The sequence below is a fragment of the Ammospiza caudacuta genome, chromosome 10 (genome assembly GCF_027887145.1).
Source record: "Ammospiza caudacuta isolate bAmmCau1 chromosome 10, bAmmCau1.pri, whole genome shotgun sequence".
Classification (NCBI taxonomy): domain Eukaryota; kingdom Metazoa; phylum Chordata; class Aves; order Passeriformes; family Passerellidae; genus Ammospiza; species Ammospiza caudacuta.
This window is the reverse complement of record NC_080602.1, coordinates 25,922,438-25,941,562: the sequence shown is the minus strand read 5'-3', so window position 1 is coordinate 25,941,562 and position 19,125 is coordinate 25,922,438. Positions and strand designations below refer to the sequence as shown.

Sequence of the window (19,125 nt, the reverse complement as noted above, 5' to 3'; positions counted from 1 at the left end):
GCTTTCATCACGGGCAGCCTGAAAATTGTTTTCCTTGTAAAAGCCAGGCCGTAATCTCTATCTGCAGATCTTGCTTTTTAAATCATGTTCTAGCTAATATGCTTTTTCAGAAGGATTTGCTTTTTTTGTTGTTGTCTAGTTGTTGTTGGATTTAATATAACCGGCTTTCGAAGGAATTAAGTGAATTCCAGGAAATGTTGGCTGCCAACCAGAGCTCTCTGTTATCCTCCCTGCATTGTGCCTAAGGATGGGATCTCAGGCTGGCCTGATTACTGTGGGCTCCCTCCTGTGCACACTTGGGATGAGCCTGTGAAAATGGAACCCTTTGGCTGGGCAGGTGTCAGGGTGATGATTTCATACTCCAGAATAGCAGGGCTGGGAGGGTGTGCAAAATCAGGCTCAGGGACTGGAGGTACAGCCCTGGAGTTGTGCTTCTCCATCAGTGTTTGTGATTTAAGAGGGATAGAATAATCATGTTAAACTCACATTGCTTATCCCTTTTCTTGCTTTTCCTTTTCCCCTCTCTTTTCTTCCTTTCTCCCTCTTTTTCACTCTTCCCCCTCCACTTTTCTTTGTTGTTCTTACCTCTGGGCACTCTTTTCAGCCTTTGCCCCTGGATGCAGGTTCTAGCATGGTGCTACTTCAAAGGTACTGAGACCTGATCTTAAAAAAGTATTTTAACAACCTATAGGGTACCATAGTGCTGATTGGTGTTTTTGGAATACCTTTCCTGTCCCTCTTCAGGACAAAAATCTAAATTACCTTTGTGAGTAAGGCACAGATTATTTTGCAGTTCTGGCTCTGAAGCACAGTGAGTAAACACAGTCTTAAATCTGCAGCTGCTGCTGGAAGGTGGCTCACAGGATTTCTCTTGATTGCAGTTGATTTGGGGTGTGTGCAACATCTCTTGGCATAATCTCTGGTTTATGTGCTGGCTGGGTTTCACATCAGGCTCCAAAATTCTGTTTATTTTCTCTAGAGCCAAGATGAGCACTTGCTGGGAACTGGAGGTCTTTGGAGGTCTGCACAGCAAATCCATAACCTACAGACCACATACTCTGCAATCACAGTATATTTGTCCACATTTTGGCTACGTGAGGGTTTTATCTGTGTGTAAAGTTTTATTTCTGTGCTGTGCCAGGAATGCCTTGACGTGGCTCATGTTCATGTACAGGACTCTGGAGCTGTGAGCAAAAGGGCTTCCAAACTGAGCCTGCAACAGAGCTGCAGGTTCCTCACTGTGCTCAGGACAGCTTTGGGCTGTCCTAGGCACCTTCAAAAGGCTGAAGGTAGGGTGTGCTGGCAGTTTACCAGGGAGAAGATAAGAAAGGGAGTAGGGCTATTAATGCTGGGATATTCTCTGAGCTGTAGGGCTGCAGGGTTTGGACACGAGGCAGTGGTGCTTGATTTCAGCTCTTGGGCACTGCCCTGGTGAGCAGCCCTGAGCCCCTCAGTGCTGTCAGGGAGGGGAAGAGCTCTCTGGGTGTGCCCTGCTGTTCTTGCTGCTTTGGAGCCCAGTTGGCTCTGCTCTGAGTGTGCTGTCCTTCAGGGTAATAGAGGTGGGGGCTTGCCTTTCGCCCCCATCGAGGCAAGCTTCTCTGAGATCCTGACACTGCAGCTATCAACAGCAGAGCTCCTGGGACTGCCAAGGTTCCAGCGTTTCTCTTGCTTCCAGGGCCTTTGTCTGTCTGTCCTTTAGCTTTTGTTTCCTGCTTAATCCTTGGTGAAGGTGAGCAGACAAAAAGATTTGCGCTTTGTGTGAAAGAAAAGCTCTGACAACTGTCTGCTCTGAGTCATCAGGCAAATTTCCTTACAGGGAGCCTGGGGATGGAGCAAATGCCCTTGCAGGCTGCCTGAAGGCTTCTAGTTCAGGGCTGCTGGGACCCTGAAGAGCTGGAGGCTTTGTGAGCGGCTGGGAGAAATGGTGGATTTTCTTCCCTCCTTGCTTCCCCAGCAGAGCAATCCTCACTGCTGCCACATTTTTCCAACAGGATGTATGGCGCTGAGTAGATCTCTACCACTGGACTGTCTCAAGCTCTTTTCATGAAGTATCCCCAGTAAACTCCCTTGTTTCCACCTCCTGCTCTCTTTAGAGACACAGTGGCTTGTTTTGTGCCCTCAAGAGAAGCTGGGTCCTGAATGCCCTGGTATAGTGACCCTGCTCTGAGAGAAGAAAGACCAGAGATCAGAGGTCTGTCCTAGCCTCAGTGAATCTGTGATATATCAGTGAAGTGTCTTTTTGTGGCTGGGAGATGCCTTGCCTGGTGTTTGAAATATGTTGATATTAATTACAGACTCAAATAGCAGATGCACGACAAAAATAAATATTATCACAGTGGGAGGCTTTCCCTCCATGGAGCTGAGAGGATGCAAATATTTGTTATCCTTCTCCTGAGTCCTGATGAGGCATCCTGATGAGGGCTTTTCGGTATCACCTCCTCTGAGGTCTTTTGGGGCTTGATCCTGAGCAAAATGTCTTTGTGAGTAGCAGGAACGTGGCTTTAGGGATGTAAGGCATTGCATTTGTGTATATGGGAAGCTTCAGCCGTGTGTCCATGGATCAGGCTGTAGGATTGTTTCAGGGGAGACAGAATGGTCACTGGAGGAGCTCTTGTAGCTCTTCCTTCTTCATCAGCTGTGAAGGACAAGACATGATGAGCTCAACTACAGTAGCTGAGGTCCAGGATTGATGCAAGACTCACAACAGGAATATTTGTCTCTGGAATAGACTGCTTAGGGCAAGGAGGTGTTTCCATGGGTGCAGATTTAGGATAAATGTCTGCAGGAGCAGGCATGCTGTTGGTGACCATGGCTTGAATGCAGGATGAGTAACCTGTTAAGGTCTTCCTGGCTCCATGATCCTTGCTCATGGCACTCCAGCTGTCTCAGCACCTGGAGAACCACAGTTTGACTTACTGTGATCTTTGTGGATGGCAGGACTGGCATTCATGGTTATAACTTGCCTTTGTGCTGTTCCTGTGGAATAGCTGTTATCCCTCCCCTTAGCAATTGCCTTTGAATGTGTCCTCTTCATAATGAAGACTGATAACCCAGAGCTGCCTGTCAAACCTCGGCAGCTCTGTTTATAGAGGCTTGCAATTAAAAATGGATCTCATATATAATTAAAAAGGATCACGTAGGCTTTGCGCCTTGCATTCAAGAATAAAGAGGCTGCCATCTAGGAATCCAGGCAGAAAATGGAGATGCTGACAGCCTGCTCCTACTTTTATGCTAATTGCTAATCATCTGCTTTGTTCAGTGTAATGCAGCAAGGATTGTGTTCATGTCATGAGCAGTGTAGCCATTTCACTCTGTGGAATTGTTTCCCAGTAGCATCCCATGGGCAAATCAGAGGATACTGAATGCCCAGCTGTGAGTTTGTCACCTTGTAAAGGCCAGAAACTTGTGGAGGAAGGAAAGGAGCAGAAATGATGCAGGTTCAGGTGGCTGTGTCATGGCTGCTTTGGCCCATGGAGGTGCAGCTCTGTATCAACTGGTCCCTTTTCATGTAATTGAGGTGCAGCAAGAAAAAGATGATGTCCAAACTTCTTTGCAGTGTGCTTTTTGTCTGGCAACCAAACCTTTGTAAAAAGCAAGTGCTGAAAATGGCTGTAGCATGTGCTCAAGCTTGGGGACATCTACAAATGTGTATGTAGAAGTGTGAGTGTGTGGAGTTGGTTTGTACTGGCCAGTTGATTTGTGTCAGCAAAGTCCTGTTAGTCTGGTCGCCCAAGAGCAGCTTTTAAATTTGGAAGACTCCAAGGTGATGGATAGGTCTGTACCTGCTGCTTTTTGAGAACCACGGGTTGGGTTACTCAGAGGTTCCCTGATCCCATTCTGCTGTCATTGCCAGGACCTGCACATGACAGACGTTTTGGGAGAAAAAGAAGGGATTAAAGGACTTTGGGGTGATGAATATCTGGGGTAAGACATAGCCTGTCTCACACTCTTCCTTTTGGTTACTCAGGTTTATAACTCTTCCCAATGGTGTCCTCCAAATCGTGGATGTGCAGGAGAGCGATGCTGGGATTTACCACTGCGTGGCAACCAACACCGCCCGAAAGCGCTACAGCAACGACGCCACCCTCAGCGTGGTGAAAGGTGAGGTGCTGCCAGCAGCCTCTTGGCTGGGTACAGGTCTGCCAGGTAATCACTGTGTGTGGTGGGAGAGCTGGGCTCAAATACCAGTGACCATCTCCCCTCCTGGTGTGGCTCTGCACGTGGCCAGCTTTGGCTCAAACTTGCAGAGAGGCATTTCATGAAAGGTTTCTCTTTGCTGGTGATGGGGTAAGGAGACTGTGTTGGGAGGACTCCTTCATGCTCTGGGGTGATTAGAAGGGATGAGGCAGTCCATTTATTTGCTCCTTGGGGAGGGCAGCATTTTTGGTGGTATTCTCTGCAGTGGCATTGGATAGCAAGAGAAACAAGGGCTGGCATGGACAGACAAAGGTGCTTCCCAGGCAAGCGAGAGAAGTAGCTGGAGGCTGGAGTAGCTGGCAGGACACTGTTTATCCAGGGTGCCCAGCACAGTCCAGAGGAGGCTGAGCGCAGTGACATCCAACTTGTGTTCTGTGTCCATATTGCTGGTGCTCTGCTGAGCTCCAGAGATCATTATGTGTTATTGGGGAACAGCCCCAGCTGGGATTTCTCCTGGTGATACAGGTCTTTGGAGCAAAGCTTTGGCTGTGAGCTGTCCTTCACCTCCCAATCTGGGCCTCAGCCTGTGAGTGCATTTTGCTTTGTAAGCCAAGAGTGCAGTGGGCAAGTCTGGACATGAGGAGGACATAGCTGAGAGCCTGAGAGCAGTGGGGGTCTCCAGGTTCCAGCATCCTTCCCAGCATGCCTGGCTGCCTCCCCAACTTTGTATCATCCTGTCCTGCAAATGGACAAGCTCACCAGGGCTGGGGGTCTGGCTGAGCTGTCCCTTCTCTCTGGACAGTGCCCCCTGCCACATCTGTCTCCTGTTTGTGCTGACCCCGGTGTATCTTGCGGGCAGCTTCAACCCTGAAAGCTCTGAAATCCTTCCCAGCCCCTTCTGTCTTTGTTTAGGATTGTGTTGCTTGGCATTCTGCTCCCAATGTATTTTCCCAGCGATGGCTTTGCTGTTCATCCATCAGCAGGGAGTGTAATTAACTGTGGAGCCTGAGAACACACCTCTGATCAATGGATGGTGTCATGGAGGTAATCTGGGTGGAATCTGCAGAGAATTCGTGAGCGGTTGAATGCTCTGTATCTAATTGCCAGCCCCTGCCAGATCCTCTGCGTGTGTAATGAAGCTGGGAGCTGAGGGGAGCACTTCCTATGGGCAGTTCCAGCTCCAGAGACAGCTCCTGTGCTGGCTCTGGTGTGCTATTGATAACTAATATCGATCAAGTTGCAAAGGTGAATTTGATGTCCTTGGCATCATAACTCATTCTGCATAATTGCATCTTGTAGCTCTGCAATGTTTAATCTGCTTTGCAAATGGAGGCAATGGAAGAGGTTAAATGGGAAACGTTCCTTCTGGAGCACCAGCCGGCCCGAGCAGATTTCTGCCTGCAGTTCTCACCCAAATCTCTCTTCTGCAGCACCACACCACCCGCTGGCTGCTAAAACAAATATGTGAGGTTGAGTTTTTCACCAGATTGAGCTGATAGTGATGAAAAACATGCCTGTTAAATCTCTGGGGTTTTTTATAATTGGGGAGAAGTATCTCTGAGACAGATGGGAAACTGCAGTGACCTGTGCAGGCTGTAAACTCCTCCATGAGTGACTGGCATGGTATTGATCCTTTTTTGTTTCAGCACTTCACCATCAGAGTACATTCTTGGATGCCTGGACTGGCTTGAGGAGTCTTTTCCTCCCTGTTCAGAAGCAGCTGATAATAGTTGGAGTGAGCTGGTCAGGCAGAAATCCTTTCCTGATTGTGAAAAATAAAACCAAACTAAACCAAAACAAAGAATCCTAGGAAAAAAAACCCCAAAATAAACCGAAAGACAGACAACAAAAGAACAATAGACTGAAGTACCGTTATTTAGTGTTGCTTATTTGGAAATTTTAGGGACCAAACTCCCTCCTTGCTCCTGGCAAGAGACTCCTTTGTGCCAAGATAAGGTGACAGTCCGGCCTTTCAGTCCCACTGCCAGGGGCCCTGGAAAAGGTTTGTGCAGTGGGACGTTGTGTCTCCTTATCTGCTGTCCCACTGGCAGCCCTGGCAGTGCTGTGTTATTATGCTGGAGGCTGTGCTCCTGGTAGATTTTGGGGTCTTGCTGGTGATAATCCAAATTCTTCCAAGGATCAGGTCTGGGAACATTTTGTGTTCATGCCTTTGCCTTCCAGACAGGGCTGGATTTGAACGAGCTGTGCATAGCAAAAGAATCAGTTTCCCTATAGCTCTTCTGCCCAGTTATCCTGTTCCTCCCCCTCCCTCCCTGTTCCTTGTACGATGGCTGGGAATTGTTCCCTCTCCCTTATTAAAGGCCTTTTCCCAGTAAAAACAGCAATTAACACAACCCCTTTCTGTCATATCTGCAGAGTCTAAAAACCCCAAAAGTGTCATTTCCCTGGGCAGTGTGACTTCCCTGTCCTGGGGGAATTTGGGCTGTGCTGTGTGTCTGTGGCTGAGCACATGCTGGCCGTGGCCAGGCAGGGCAGGCGGGGCTGCAGATGTTTTGGCTGTGCAGACTTCATGGTGCAAATTTCCAGACCTTCCCTGGGGAAGCGTTTGGAGCTGGAAGGGAAGAGAGCAGACGGGACAGCAGGATACTGTCACGCAGCCCTGAAACAGAGCCTGCTGCTGAAACAGGGATAGCTTGGGTTTTCCCCTTGGATCTCCACTGCTTCCCAGTGCACAGAGTGCTAAACACATCTGTCGGCTCTGTCCTTTCACCCCTCACCTGGACAGGTGATGAATGAACCCTGTGTCTCTCTCTGCCAAAAGGGCATTAGGAACTGGCTGTGGGATGCTTTCCCAGGCCCTGGCTGTGCATGCTGCCTTTCTTTGGGGTCAGCTGTGTCTTGTTCCTTGTAGCTCCTTTTTCTGGAAGCAGGCTCTGGAGCCCTACTCTGAACTTGTAGATAAAGAACTAATTCCTTGTGTGTCCTGGTTGTGCTCCCAGGTTCTTGACATACACACAGAAGTGTTGCCATGCTTCGTAAAGCAGCTCTCAAAGAAGAGTAGCAGAAGGGCTTGGGGAACATGACGTGTGGTCTCAGCAGGTCACTTTGCCTGTCACTTCGCTTTCTCCTTCCGTGTCATGCACATGCCTGCTCTGTGTGTTTTCATGGGAATAGGGACTCCCTCTTGCTGTGTATTTGCCCCACAACTGGCACAATGTAGCACAAATAACAGTCAGAAGCTGTGCTGCTGCAAGAACAGTAGGTTTTTACAAAGATTTGATCTATTCTGTTTTTAAATGTCACAAGGAGTGTGGCTCCCCCTAATTTCCATTGCATCTTCCTCATTGAATGATGGAATCTCTTCTCCATAGCTAACCCAAATTTCACTTCCCTGCAATTCATCCTATTAGTTTTAGTTGCAAAGCATTGGGAATCTTGAAAAAACTGAAATTTCTCCTTATTTTTTAATGCCTTTGAGTATAAGCAGTATTGTGTCTCCCAAGTGACCTAAAGAAAGTTAAAAATCTTGGCAATTTTGTATAGAATAGTTTTCTCCCACTGGAGTGGGAGAAACAAATTTGAGATCCTGATCCCAGAGCTCCTTCATGTAGATCTCAGTGTTTGTGTCTTTTCGTATTTATTGGTTATTGCAGAAGGATTGTCAAAGCATGGTCCTAGGAGCCAGGACTCCTTGCTTCTCTCTCCCTCTCTGTTGTTGGGCTGCAGAGGAGAATCAGTTCCTCAACTGGAAATTTCTGTAAATAGGGATAATGTAATAAATAGCCTTGGAGTTACCCTCTTGGAAAGGATGGCTCAGTCTGGAGAATGATTATGGGCATTTGGTGCTGGAGGGCATCTAGGGGCACATACAGAGAGAAGTGTGGGCATGTATCTCAGTGTGGGTGTGGGATTTCCCTCCTCGTGTCCTCTGGACCCTGCTCCTGGTCTGTGCATGTGGGGTGGCTGTGACTGCTGTGACATGTGTGGGAAAAACCTTTACCTTAAACCAGATAGGCAAGAATCAGAATCTCCCTGTGCTGCAGTAATGCAGGAATTGGAGAACAGAGCAGGGTGGTGGGTGGAGGTCTGGGCTGAGCAGACCACGGAGGAGTCTCCCAGCAGCTGAGCACATCCCCCGCGAGCTGGGATTTAGTGCTGTGTTATTAGAGATGACACTGCGAGATTGCCATTGGCAGAACATCATTTACGCTGACAGTTGTAGCAGCTTGCTGCAGCAGTGTCCCAGGAAATGGATTTTTCAGCCAAATATTTGTATGAATGTGATAACAGGGACAGAGCTTGGAGGCAGCTGAAGCACCTTGAGTTTTTTTGTTCTTTTGGTGTTTGTGCTGCAGTGGCTTGCAGGTACCAACATAGAGCCTGGGCTGGTTCCTGCTCCAGAGGGGTGTAGGAAATACAGCTCTTGACTGGGATGAGCTTTAGGGATGGAGGGGAAGGTGGTGATGAAGTGAGCAACACTCGCAGTTGGCCACCACCTCGCAGAAACAGACGTGCTGTTACCACAAGTGGATTTTCAGTCCCTGCATGTGCGAATGACGTGCTGGATGCTGGCTTGGCACTCAGCCTGAGCCCTGGCCACGTGCTCTGCTCCCCTCGCGGCTTCCAGCACAGGTACTGGGCAGCCAGGGGACAGGGAACTTTGGATTTGGGTCAGTGCTGCTCTGGGCTGGCCTCCCTGACTGCAGCTGGGCATTGATCCTGTGTGTGCTGCCAGCAACAGTGAAGGGCAGCATTAGCCAGAGTGGAGGCATGGTCCAACTGGGATTAGGGTGGTCTTTCTCCAGCAGGAACCTGTTGCAGGGACAGCAGGGCCCTGTGTGGTTGTGGGGGCAGAGCTATCCACACCTGTGTGTGGGCATGGCACACTTCTTCTGAGAGGCATGAGTTGTGGGCATGTGTAGGGAGAGAAAGTGTGGGGTGGGGTAACATAATTGCATTTTTGCTGTGAGTTGTTGGCATGATCAGCAAGTGATGCATCACCTCTGGAGAAAGAGACATCCAAGTTCCAACCTGCAATTGCCATGTTCCTGTTCCATGTGCCTCCTGTGCAGGACATAGAACTGTCACTTTTCCCTCTGTCCTTTTAGCATCCTGTTTTCCTTTGCCCTCTGGTCTCTCACTTCACTATCAGTTAAGCAGGACACTGCTCTCCACTTGACATCCGAAAAGCTCAGCCATGAAGACTCTGTTTACGAGTATTTCACAGCTCTGGTTTCCTGGGAAGCAGGTATCTGAAGCTGTTTGCATCATGCATCTGATAGATTCTGTAAAACACTGTTGCTCCTGACTGTGGCAGAAGGTGCTAAGCAAGCCATGGCAAGTGTGAATTCAGAGGATGGCAAGATCAAGGAGGAGGTACACAACACTTCCTGCTTAATAAATAGATCTTTAAAGCTAGAAGTGACCTTCTGCCTAACAAGCTGTAAACTTAAACTCCATCTCACTTTACTGAGCCTGCCACTGCTGGTGGGTTTCAAGCACACGTGGAGCAGGATCGAGCCCATTAATATTGGGTGAAACTTGTGAAAGGCTGGTGCAGATGTGTGTCAGGCACCCATCCAACCACACAGCTCTGCTTGGCTGGGGTTCCTACAGGGCCAAGATGCGTCACACCCCTCACATCGCCGAGGGAAAGCTGCTCATAGCTCCAGTGTCAGCAGCCTGCTCTGGGAGCCCAAGGGGAGTTCCAGCTCAGCTGTCTGTGAAGTTCTGTGGGGCTATGATGTGCCACACTCCTGACAGCTCCAGCAGCCCACAGTGACAGAGGGTTTGATACAAAATGCAGAGCCCTCACCTCCCATTAAGCACAACAGCTAAGCCTGGGGATGGCACCGAAGTGAGTGGCAACAGAGGTGTCAAGGATAATAGAGCGGAACAAGGGATGTACGGCTGGGAATAGGTGAGCTGTTTCCAGGTCCTGAGGGGAAACTGCTCTAATCCACATGCAGTGGTAGTTGTGCATGATGTTTAGAGCTGTCAGATGTGGCCAGGCTCATGTGTTACTCTGCCTTCAGCTCCTGCAGACGAGGGATGTGTGGATTCAGGTGTGGTTTATGGTCCTCTGGTGTTCTCCACATGCATCCCTTACTAATTCAGGTCTGCTGCACTTTTGAGGCTTCCTGAAATAACAGCTGGTGTTTGGTAAGGCTTGGACTGAAGCAAACAAATTAAGTGGTTTAAGTGGTCGGCTCCATTCAGTTTTCCTCTGAGTCCTTTAGTGGTGGTGCAATCCTGTGGTGCATCAGCACATCTGCACTACAGGGATCACACCTACCCTGCCCTGGAGGATGTGGGACAGGCTGTGACTGTGTGGAGAGGCTGGAAAGGAGCTAGGAATAGAGACCATAATTAGGTCAGCAGCTTGCAGTGGGCTGTGGGACAGGAAGGTTGATGTGCTTGGTCTCCTGATGACACTGGTTAATTATTAATCATTGGTGTTACAGCTGTGCCTCAGCAGCTCTCTGAGGTCAAGGGCTGGCGGTGCCCTCCGGCGCTGACAGCGTCCAGCAGCAGGAGTGAGGATGTTGGAAGTGTCTGAAGGCATAGCAAAGCTCATGGGGGTGTCTAATCCCATTACTTTTGACACAGGACAGACATGTCCCTGTCTCCAAGAGCCAACAGTACCTACAGGAGTGCTGAGGAACGGGAGTGGGAGGAGTGGGCTTGGGTGGCAGGGGAGGCTGAGTCAGGAGCAGAGCTGGGCTGCTCTGAGCCCTCACTTGGATTTCTTGGATGCTGGGGATTGCTCAGAACACAACTGAGAGTTTGCCTTCGGTATCAGAGGTGTTCTTGCCCATCTCTATTCCTGGTGCAGCCAGGGGACAATGCCAAGTAGACTGTGGACAAGAATGAGGAGCAGGAAGAGAGAGGAAGGATGGGACAAGGAGGGGCAGGTGGTGCTATCAAACACTGTCTTAATGCACAGCCTTACATCAGGGTTCTCTGTGGCACCCAGCAAGTGTCCAAGCAAAGGGCTCTGACAGAATCTGTGGATATCAGCAACGATCTTTCCCCATGGAAAGCCAGCTTTTCTTCTGGACTTTTCCTAGAAAAACAGATTTGTATTGTCCTGAGTGAATGCAGATGCATCCATCTGCTTTTAGTTCTCTCCCTTCCAAGTTGGCAGTCTCAGTTTGCTGCCAGACTGTTTTACTGTGGGCTCCCAGCATGTTGTGTGTTCACAGCGTCACTTGTGGGAAGCATTCTGTGTACCTGGCAACAGGGAGAGCCCTCTGCAAGATCCCTTCCCAAAGTGTTCCTCTTTTCAGAGCTGCTCAGGACAGTGGATGGCTGCTCTGGCAGAGGGAATGGGGCAGAGCAGGAGCCATGGTCACAGAGGAAGCAGGTTGTGCCCTCCTGCATGGTCCAGGGCCTCCAGCCTCATCCCTTTCTGCTGTCACTGGATGTGCCTGAATTGCAGATGGATCTGATATCACAAATAAATCTGAATTGCAAATAGGTCTGATGAAGTAGGTGTCAGCCCCTGGGAAACATCAGCCTCAGAGCACAAGGAGGAAGTGACTGGAGTGAAATAGCTCCGGTCACTGAGGCAGGGTGAGTAAGGAGGAGTTTCACAGTGACTTGTGAGCCAGAATGGTCTTCTGTTGACCGTGTCTCTGTGTCATTGCTCTGCAAGAGGTAAGAAAATAGGACTTGTGGCTTTTTTTTTCTCCTTGGAGGTTCCTCATGCATCATTCTGGAAAGTGGTGTGCTGCTCTAGGATAATGACAAAGAGAGCTGGTATAATGATGGTTAAAAAGGCATGAGGGTGTTCCCACCGAATCCTGGAGGCTGGCAAGCTTATGTCCCCAGGGGTATCTCATGTTTACTGATTGCGGGGGTGTTTATATTTAAATAACGGATACTGTGGCTTTTGCTAAGGGTCTTCTGATGCTCTCTGGCTATTACTTTTGCACCTTCACTTCTGTGAATAGCTGTGTTATGAACTGTGAGCAGATGGAGTCCCAGAGATGCTGAGAGATGTACCCAGAGCAGCACAGCAGGTTAGTGACAGAAACCATGGGAGACTCTCTTGAGCCACTGGACCAGAAGCTGGGACATCATCCTTTCTGGTTGTCAGACATGGGACATTCCTGGTACACTGAGGAGGTTCCTGTTGCAGTGGTGACTTTACAAAACAGCCTCTTGCAGCCTTTGTTTTTCTAGTCACTGGGTTTGGCAGCTGCATGGGAATAGCTGGAGTTTGCAGTGCTTTAAGGGCTCAGCTTGAGCAACATAAGCTGTCTGGGTTTTAGGGTTAGGGCAGGGAGGCTGCTCTGTTCTCCACACAAAGACTCTGAGGTACCTCTGCTCCTTTCTTCCCTTCTTGTTGGCCTGTCACCTGATCTAGAGGCTCAACTCCCTCCATACACTAAGTAACTTTATTACAGGGAATTTGTTTGCACAGAAGTCTGTGAAAATGTGCCAAGACAGACTTATTAATCAGTAGTTACTATCTAAAGTGATGACACTGTCCATGCTGCTCTAACACGGTCTTTCTGTTAGGTCTCAGCATCCACTGTGCCCTGAGCTGGGGTTTCCTATTGCCTCTGCCACATTACAGCTCCATGGGCTGCTGCTTCTGCCTCCCAGAAACTCTGTGTGATGCATCTTCAGGCTTCTGAGGACTGAGATGCCTGAAGGCCTGAGGTGTGCTGCCCTTTGGGCTGTGGCAGGAGCCAGAAGAGCCGCAGCTCTCAGAGCTCGGTGCAGCTGCCGGCACAGCCCCTCCTGTTTATTTAGCCTGGCTGTGGCTCGGAGCGGTGCAAATGGAGGCGCTCCCAAGCGCTCTGGGGAGGCGAACAGGAATGCGTCGTGCAGTCTGGCTGGCTCCCGTCCCTTTTGGCGTGATCAGGAGCGGCTCCAAATGCGTGTACGCAAACACAGAGCCAATGTTGACAGCTTTACAAGAGCTGGAGTGGTGGGCAAAGCACACTCCGACTGCTTTGCAGCACAGCTAAGTGTACCCTGGACGTACAAAACTCCGTAGCCTGAAGGACCAACGATTTGGGGAGTGGGGGAAGAGCACATTTCTGTGAGCACTGGTGCTGACACATTGTACTGGGACAAACTCTGCAGTCCCAGTGCCAAAGCACTGTCCTTGCTGTGGTTTCTGCTGAGGCACACACCTAAAAGATCCTGCAAGGCTTGGGGACCAAAGGCTGCAGAGAAGGAATTCTGAGTGCACTAAAGTTGAGGGATTGAGTCCCTAACCTTGTAACCAAAAGTCATCCCATCCCTTCAATGACAGGAAAACTTGGATCCAAGCCTCCACAGGCACTGATATAGCAAAGGTAGGAGAAAAACTCCAAAAAGTAAATGGTAAGTTTCAGAAAGGGTATGTGCTTTCATTTGGGGATAAGAGGAGGCAGTTTTTTGACTTAAGACACTTGGGAACACATGATGTAGGGTGTTAAAAGGGCACCACTCACCTTCTCTAGTCACTCCACTCCCTTCTCCCAGTTCTTTTTGCTTTCCTGTTCACAAAGCTGTGCCTTGCCATTTTCAGGTTAGAGCAGTTAGAAAATAAGAAATGCCTATTGCTAAACATGCTCAGCTGTGAGATCTGACATTGTTTATATTGCCCTGAAAGCAAATATTCCACGTGTTTGGATACAACCTGGCTAGAGTCTTACATGCTAGTTATCCTGTCCTGAAGTAGAAATAAATTACAGATAAATTTCCAGGACAGTGTAAAGGGAGGAGAAAGGTAGGTCTGGAGGATGTTTTTCTCCTCCACAGTTGCTGTCAGATTCTTCCCTAACAGTCCAGGAGGTCTGTGAGTTACCCAGGAAAAGGGAGAGAGCTGGGCAGTGGGAGTAGGACATGCTCTGCAAACACAGCGCCTGCATTTTTGAAGGTGTGTGCTTTGCAATGGGTAATTTGGTCCTCTATTGTCTGCAGAATAACAGCAGTGACAGCATTGACTTTCTCTAATGAACAGCTGCTCAGTGCTAGGATCTATTCCCGGAGGAGGCTCGCAGGGATGAATAAGGTTTCATGCTCCTCCTCCAGAGAGGGTGAGAAAGTTCGCAGAACAGAAGATTGCTGCTTGATTGTCAGAGATCTCCAAATCTTGACCTGCTGACAGCTGAGAGTTGAATGTGTCGCCATGCAAGTCATGTTTAACCTTCCAGCACTTCTACCAAGGCAGGGTGTTCATGGAACTGGGAGAGAGGTGTTAGTTCCCATCCAAGAAGTCGTCCTCTTGTCACTGCAAACGACCATCACAAATTGGCTGAACAAAAAGCATTTTCCTCCTGTTGCACTGCCTGAATTCTTTGCTGATACTCTGCACTAACAAGAGCAGGGAGGCAGGAGAGGATCACTCTTGAATTATGGATGCATTAGAGGCAGAGCCACGTTATGAACTCTTGGAGATGGAAGTCACTGATGGATATTATAACTCAAGCCATAAGCTCAAATAAACATTCTGAGCTTTGTCCCAGTCAGCTCACCTTGGTGCCTCCCTTGACATCCCTGCTCAGAGTTCACCTTCGCTGTGAGATGACACAATTGGATTTGTGGAGATTGGGCAGCCTCAGGAGCGTTCTGAGGTGTGTCGTGCCACTCACTCACTCACTCACTCACTCACTCACTCACTCACTCACTCACTCACACGTTCCCTGTGCTTCCCAAACCCCACCTCCTTTTCAATTTATAACACACATCATCATAAACGCTTTGTTATATTTTCTCTGTGCCTGCCCTGAACCCAGCTGCAGGCACTGAGGGATGCCTGTGAGAGCAGTGGTGCAACAAAGTGGAGCACCCAGGTTTGGCCTGACTCCCCTGTTTCATGACAGGAAAGTAGAAAAACACATAAACTGAGAAGTCCTCTGTAGTGAGTCATTTGGAAACAATAAACTGCAGGCAATATTTTGAAATATTTCTGCAGCTGATAAGTAAGTCTGGGCTCTTGATATGTGGTAGAACCTTTGTTGTCTCCCTGTGCAGGGGTTAACAAACTGTGCAGGAAGTGGGCTGCCTTCTCAAACTCTTTCAGTGCCCTAAGAATTTCCCTCAGTTCTGTGCACTACTCACAGTGATCCCAGAGCCATTCTTGGCACCCATAAGTGAAAAGAGGTAAAATTGATCCATCTGATTCAGAAGGGCAGAAAGTCCACAAAGGCCTCAGTGATGGAGAATTTTGATGTGAATCCATGGGTTGTGCCTTGGGCTGTGTAAAGCTTTTGCCTGGAGCAGCTCTGCTGCTTGGAGAGACAAAACAAAGCTGGCAGAGTGGGAGAAATCTCAAAGCCCAAGTTTTAAATAGCAGCTGTGTGAAAGCTTTTCATGCCCCAGAGCAGCCAGCTCAGCGCAGGTGCAGTCAGTGACCTGTTTTGTTCAGGCAGTGAAAGATGCCTTGGAAACTGCAGCTCTTTTTTTCTTTTGGTTCTGACAATTCCCTCTTGACCTGAAATTGTCTTAATGGCAGTGGAGACAAAAAGCCTCATGTTGGTTTTACTCTTCGATGTGTGCTGGAATCCACTGTGTGGAAGTTTCCCTAGTTAGCTGAGTACTGTTCTTGGGAACTGTTTCAGTTCCTCACTGAAACACAGTTTGTGGGAGTGAACTTGTGATCCATTGTATCCAACCAGCCTAGAGAGGTGGCAAGGGGAAAATGTGCTCCAAAGGGGCTCAGTTTGAAGAGAAACTTGACTTGTGGACTTGCCCTGAGACACCCACAATGGAATACAAAGCTGGAGATAAATGTTTGTGGAAGAAGTGTAAGGGGCATTCATCCATGCACACACCCAGGAATGCACTGAGAAAGCAAGCAGAGCTGTTTATGTTTGTAATATAATTTTCAGTAATAATCAGATATAAGGCCTGGGCTAATATATTTTCCCAATATTTTTTCAAGGCTGAAACTAAGGTAAAACCTCTCTCCTATTGACTGACAGCACTACCAGGCAGCTGTCAGGGACCAAGTGATACAGGACAAGTGCCTTCAGGTGAAGCTTCTGTAACCTGTAAAGTGCCTCTGCCAGTCAACACCTGGGGCCATGCACCTGATGGAGCAGATGAGTGTTTAAGTCAGGTTTGAGCAGCTTTCTCTCTTTCTCTGCTCTAAGGTTGGTAGAGAAAGCTGCTTGGAAATCTGGCAGGGAATATATTACCATCTGGCTGGTGTTATTTTTTTTTTACTCTAGATTTATTTTTTTCCCCCAGCAGTGCAGAAAAAGACAGCTTTTTGCACACAGACATGCCTCAGCCATGTCCTGCCCAGCAGGTTTGTGGCAGCCAGTGGGTGAAGAATCTCACTCCCAGGGTAGGATGGAGATCCTGCCATGGATATTCCTGCTCCCAGGATATGTGGTGTCAGCTGCTGCCCTGCTCCTTTTCAGCAGAAGCTGCCGTGGTCCTGCAGGCAGTGATTTGGTTTGCTGAGCCCTGTGCAGGGTGAGCTGAGCCTGAGCCTGGGCTGTGTGGAGGTGTGTGACCACATCCAGCCCTGCTAAGCTCAGAGCAGCTCCTCACCTGGCTCCTTTGCACCACTTTCCTCAGCTCATTAATCACAACTTATTGGGTTCTCCAGTGTCTTTCCAGCACTGTGGCCTTTCCTTGAATGTTTCCTTGAATTGTTTGGATGCTGCATGAATGGCCAGTGAGGGTCTCCAGAAGTGACCAGAGCAGGTGGTAGAGGACAGCATGTAAAGAATGGCAGCTGTAAAACCCTTTGCCTTTGTTTCTGATGCTCTTTCATGTGTTTCCTTCCAAATCCTGGCTGGAAAGCTCCTTCTCCTTGTTCTTTCTCCAACGTTGCCTCATCCCTCTGTGCCGTGTGGGGTAGACACCTCACATTAACAATGTGCAGAGCAGCCTCACCCATCAGTCTGGGCTTCACTGAAGTCCCTGTGCTCAGTTCTTGTGCAGGACTAATGATTACTTGTGGATTTCAGTGCTTTGTTGAACTAGAACTGGAGTTAAAAGAAAGCTGCTGTTGCAGAGAGCCTTGAGTTTCTCTGATCCTTGAGCTTATGTGCCTGGGGTGGAAGCTCTCGAGCCAGTATTTGCATTAAGCCCATTTTCTGTCTCAGTAGTTCAGAGTGACCAGGATTTTGATATGATTGTCAGTGACTTCTCAGAATCCATATCCTGTCCCTGTGCTGTCTCCCAAGTTGTCACCTGCTGCAGCCAAGTGTGCTGGCCGTGAGGCTGAAGGTGTCCGTGCATGTGGACAGTGCGAGCAGCAGTGGATGTGATGGAGGAAAGCCCTGGCCAGCTCAGAGGGAGACTGGGTTTGCCTGTCCACACCAACCCCTCTGTTCAGGGTACTCATTCCACTGGAAGGAGGACAGCTGGCTTGGCTCTTCCCTGCCCCAGGGCAGCTCCTCTTGCTGCTGTTTGCCCAGGGCTGGGATTGCAGATCAGCGTGGTCCGGCCACTGCCCCAGGTCAGGCACTGTGGGCGCTCCTCGGTCTCTGCTTCCATCTGCTGGACAAGCACTGGCTCCTGCTCGCTCCTGGTTTCCCTTGGTGCCTCAGGGATTCTGCTGGCTCCTCTTGACCGTGCTCACGTAATTCTAGAGATGGAAACCCCTTTCACGCACGTATGGACTGCTAGAACATTTCAGCCTGGAACCAATGCTGCTTTGGCAAGGCTGCCCTGCCTAGATTGACTGGCACCGAGCCTGGGGCTGGGCTGAGCACAGCACATTCAGTGCAGCCCTGTGGGCCTCCTGCCATGCAGGCAGCTCTGCCTGTGAGGCTGAAGCTCCTCTAGTTTATATCCCCAAGGAATTCAGATATGAGTGAATTGTTTGGATGCTGCATGAATGGCCAGTGAGGGTCTCCAGAAGTGACCAGAGCAGGAGGTACAGGATAGCATGTAAAGAAACTGGGCAGGGAAGACTTTGCTTTCCTTGGACATCTCCCTCAGCATCTGGCAATCAGAGTCCCAGTCAGAGTATCCCAGTCAGGAGCAGTTTGGGCTGGGGACAGCAATGAGACCATATTTAATAGTCCTGGTAAATGTGTCCTTTTTGAGCTTGTGTGAATCTCTTGGGTTTTGAACTCTGCAGCACCTCGATACACTGAGTTCAGAAAGGTCCTGCTTTTATTTGTTTGAGACTTGCTGCCAATAACTTTCATTGCAGGCCTAATTGTTACTGGCACTATGTGACTCCTCTACAGTTATTTCTCCCTTCATGAGAATGACAACAAAAGTGTCTCCCAGAGTTAGGGGTATTTGAGAGAGCTGGAGGAACTGGTGAGGGTCATGAACACTCTGGTCTGCTCAAGAGTGCTCCGGTTGTTTTCATCTGACAACAGAAATTTGGCTGCTGCAAAGGCATTTCCTTAACCTTCCCTTAACCTCTGCTCAGCAGTGGGCAGACACAGGCAGAAGGTTCATTTCAAGCAGAATATCCCCATCCCATTCTCAAGGCATTGTGCAATGCAGCCTGGAGACCTTCCTGTAAACCTTGCTTGATTTAAGTGTTGGCTCTGGGTCTGTGCACGTACAAGCTACACAGCACTGTCTCCTCCAGATGTGGGATGACTGATCACTCTTTGTGCTGTCGGGTGAAGGCCAGGACGCAGCCATGACCTCTCTGTGTTGCAGTTTACAGTCCAGCATCTGGCTATTAGAATTTCTTTAGCCAAGTGACTGGATTCTTTCTGAGCTGCTCCAGTGCCTTGGCAGGGTGAGTGTTGGTGTTGCTCTGTTTGAGGGCAGCAGTGTCTTGCTTCATCTAATGAACAAACATTCATGTAGCAACAGTTCATGACGGTGTTGGGCTGAAATTCTACTTGTTTTCCATGTGAAAATCCTGTTATTAGAAGCCATATGATTAGAGTAAATTTTGCTGGGCAGATTGTTTGTTTTTTTAGTAAAAATTCTGTAGTCAAATAAAAGCAAGACCTGTTTTTCTCCCCAAGTTGGGCCCAAGCCATTTCCACACATGAGACTGCGCAGGGAAGCCCAGCTAGGGAGCCAGGACTCTACTCTTTTTTTTCTGGGAACTTTTCATCTTGGAAGGACAGACTTTTTTTTTAATTT

At 48.9% G+C, this 19,125-nt stretch overlaps 1 protein-coding gene across 1 annotated transcript in view; it reads left to right on the top strand.

Annotated features, from left to right (window-relative positions):
* The window catches only part of IGDCC4 (immunoglobulin superfamily DCC subclass member 4), an 82,295-nt gene that overhangs the window by 37,519 nt on the left and 25,651 nt on the right, over positions 1-19,125 (top strand). The window contains exon 4 of the mRNA XM_058811644.1: positions 3,968-4,101. Within this exon, the coding sequence (XP_058667627.1) occupies positions 3,968-4,101 (134 nt within the window). The remainder of the gene's footprint in view (positions 1-3,967; positions 4,102-19,125) is intronic.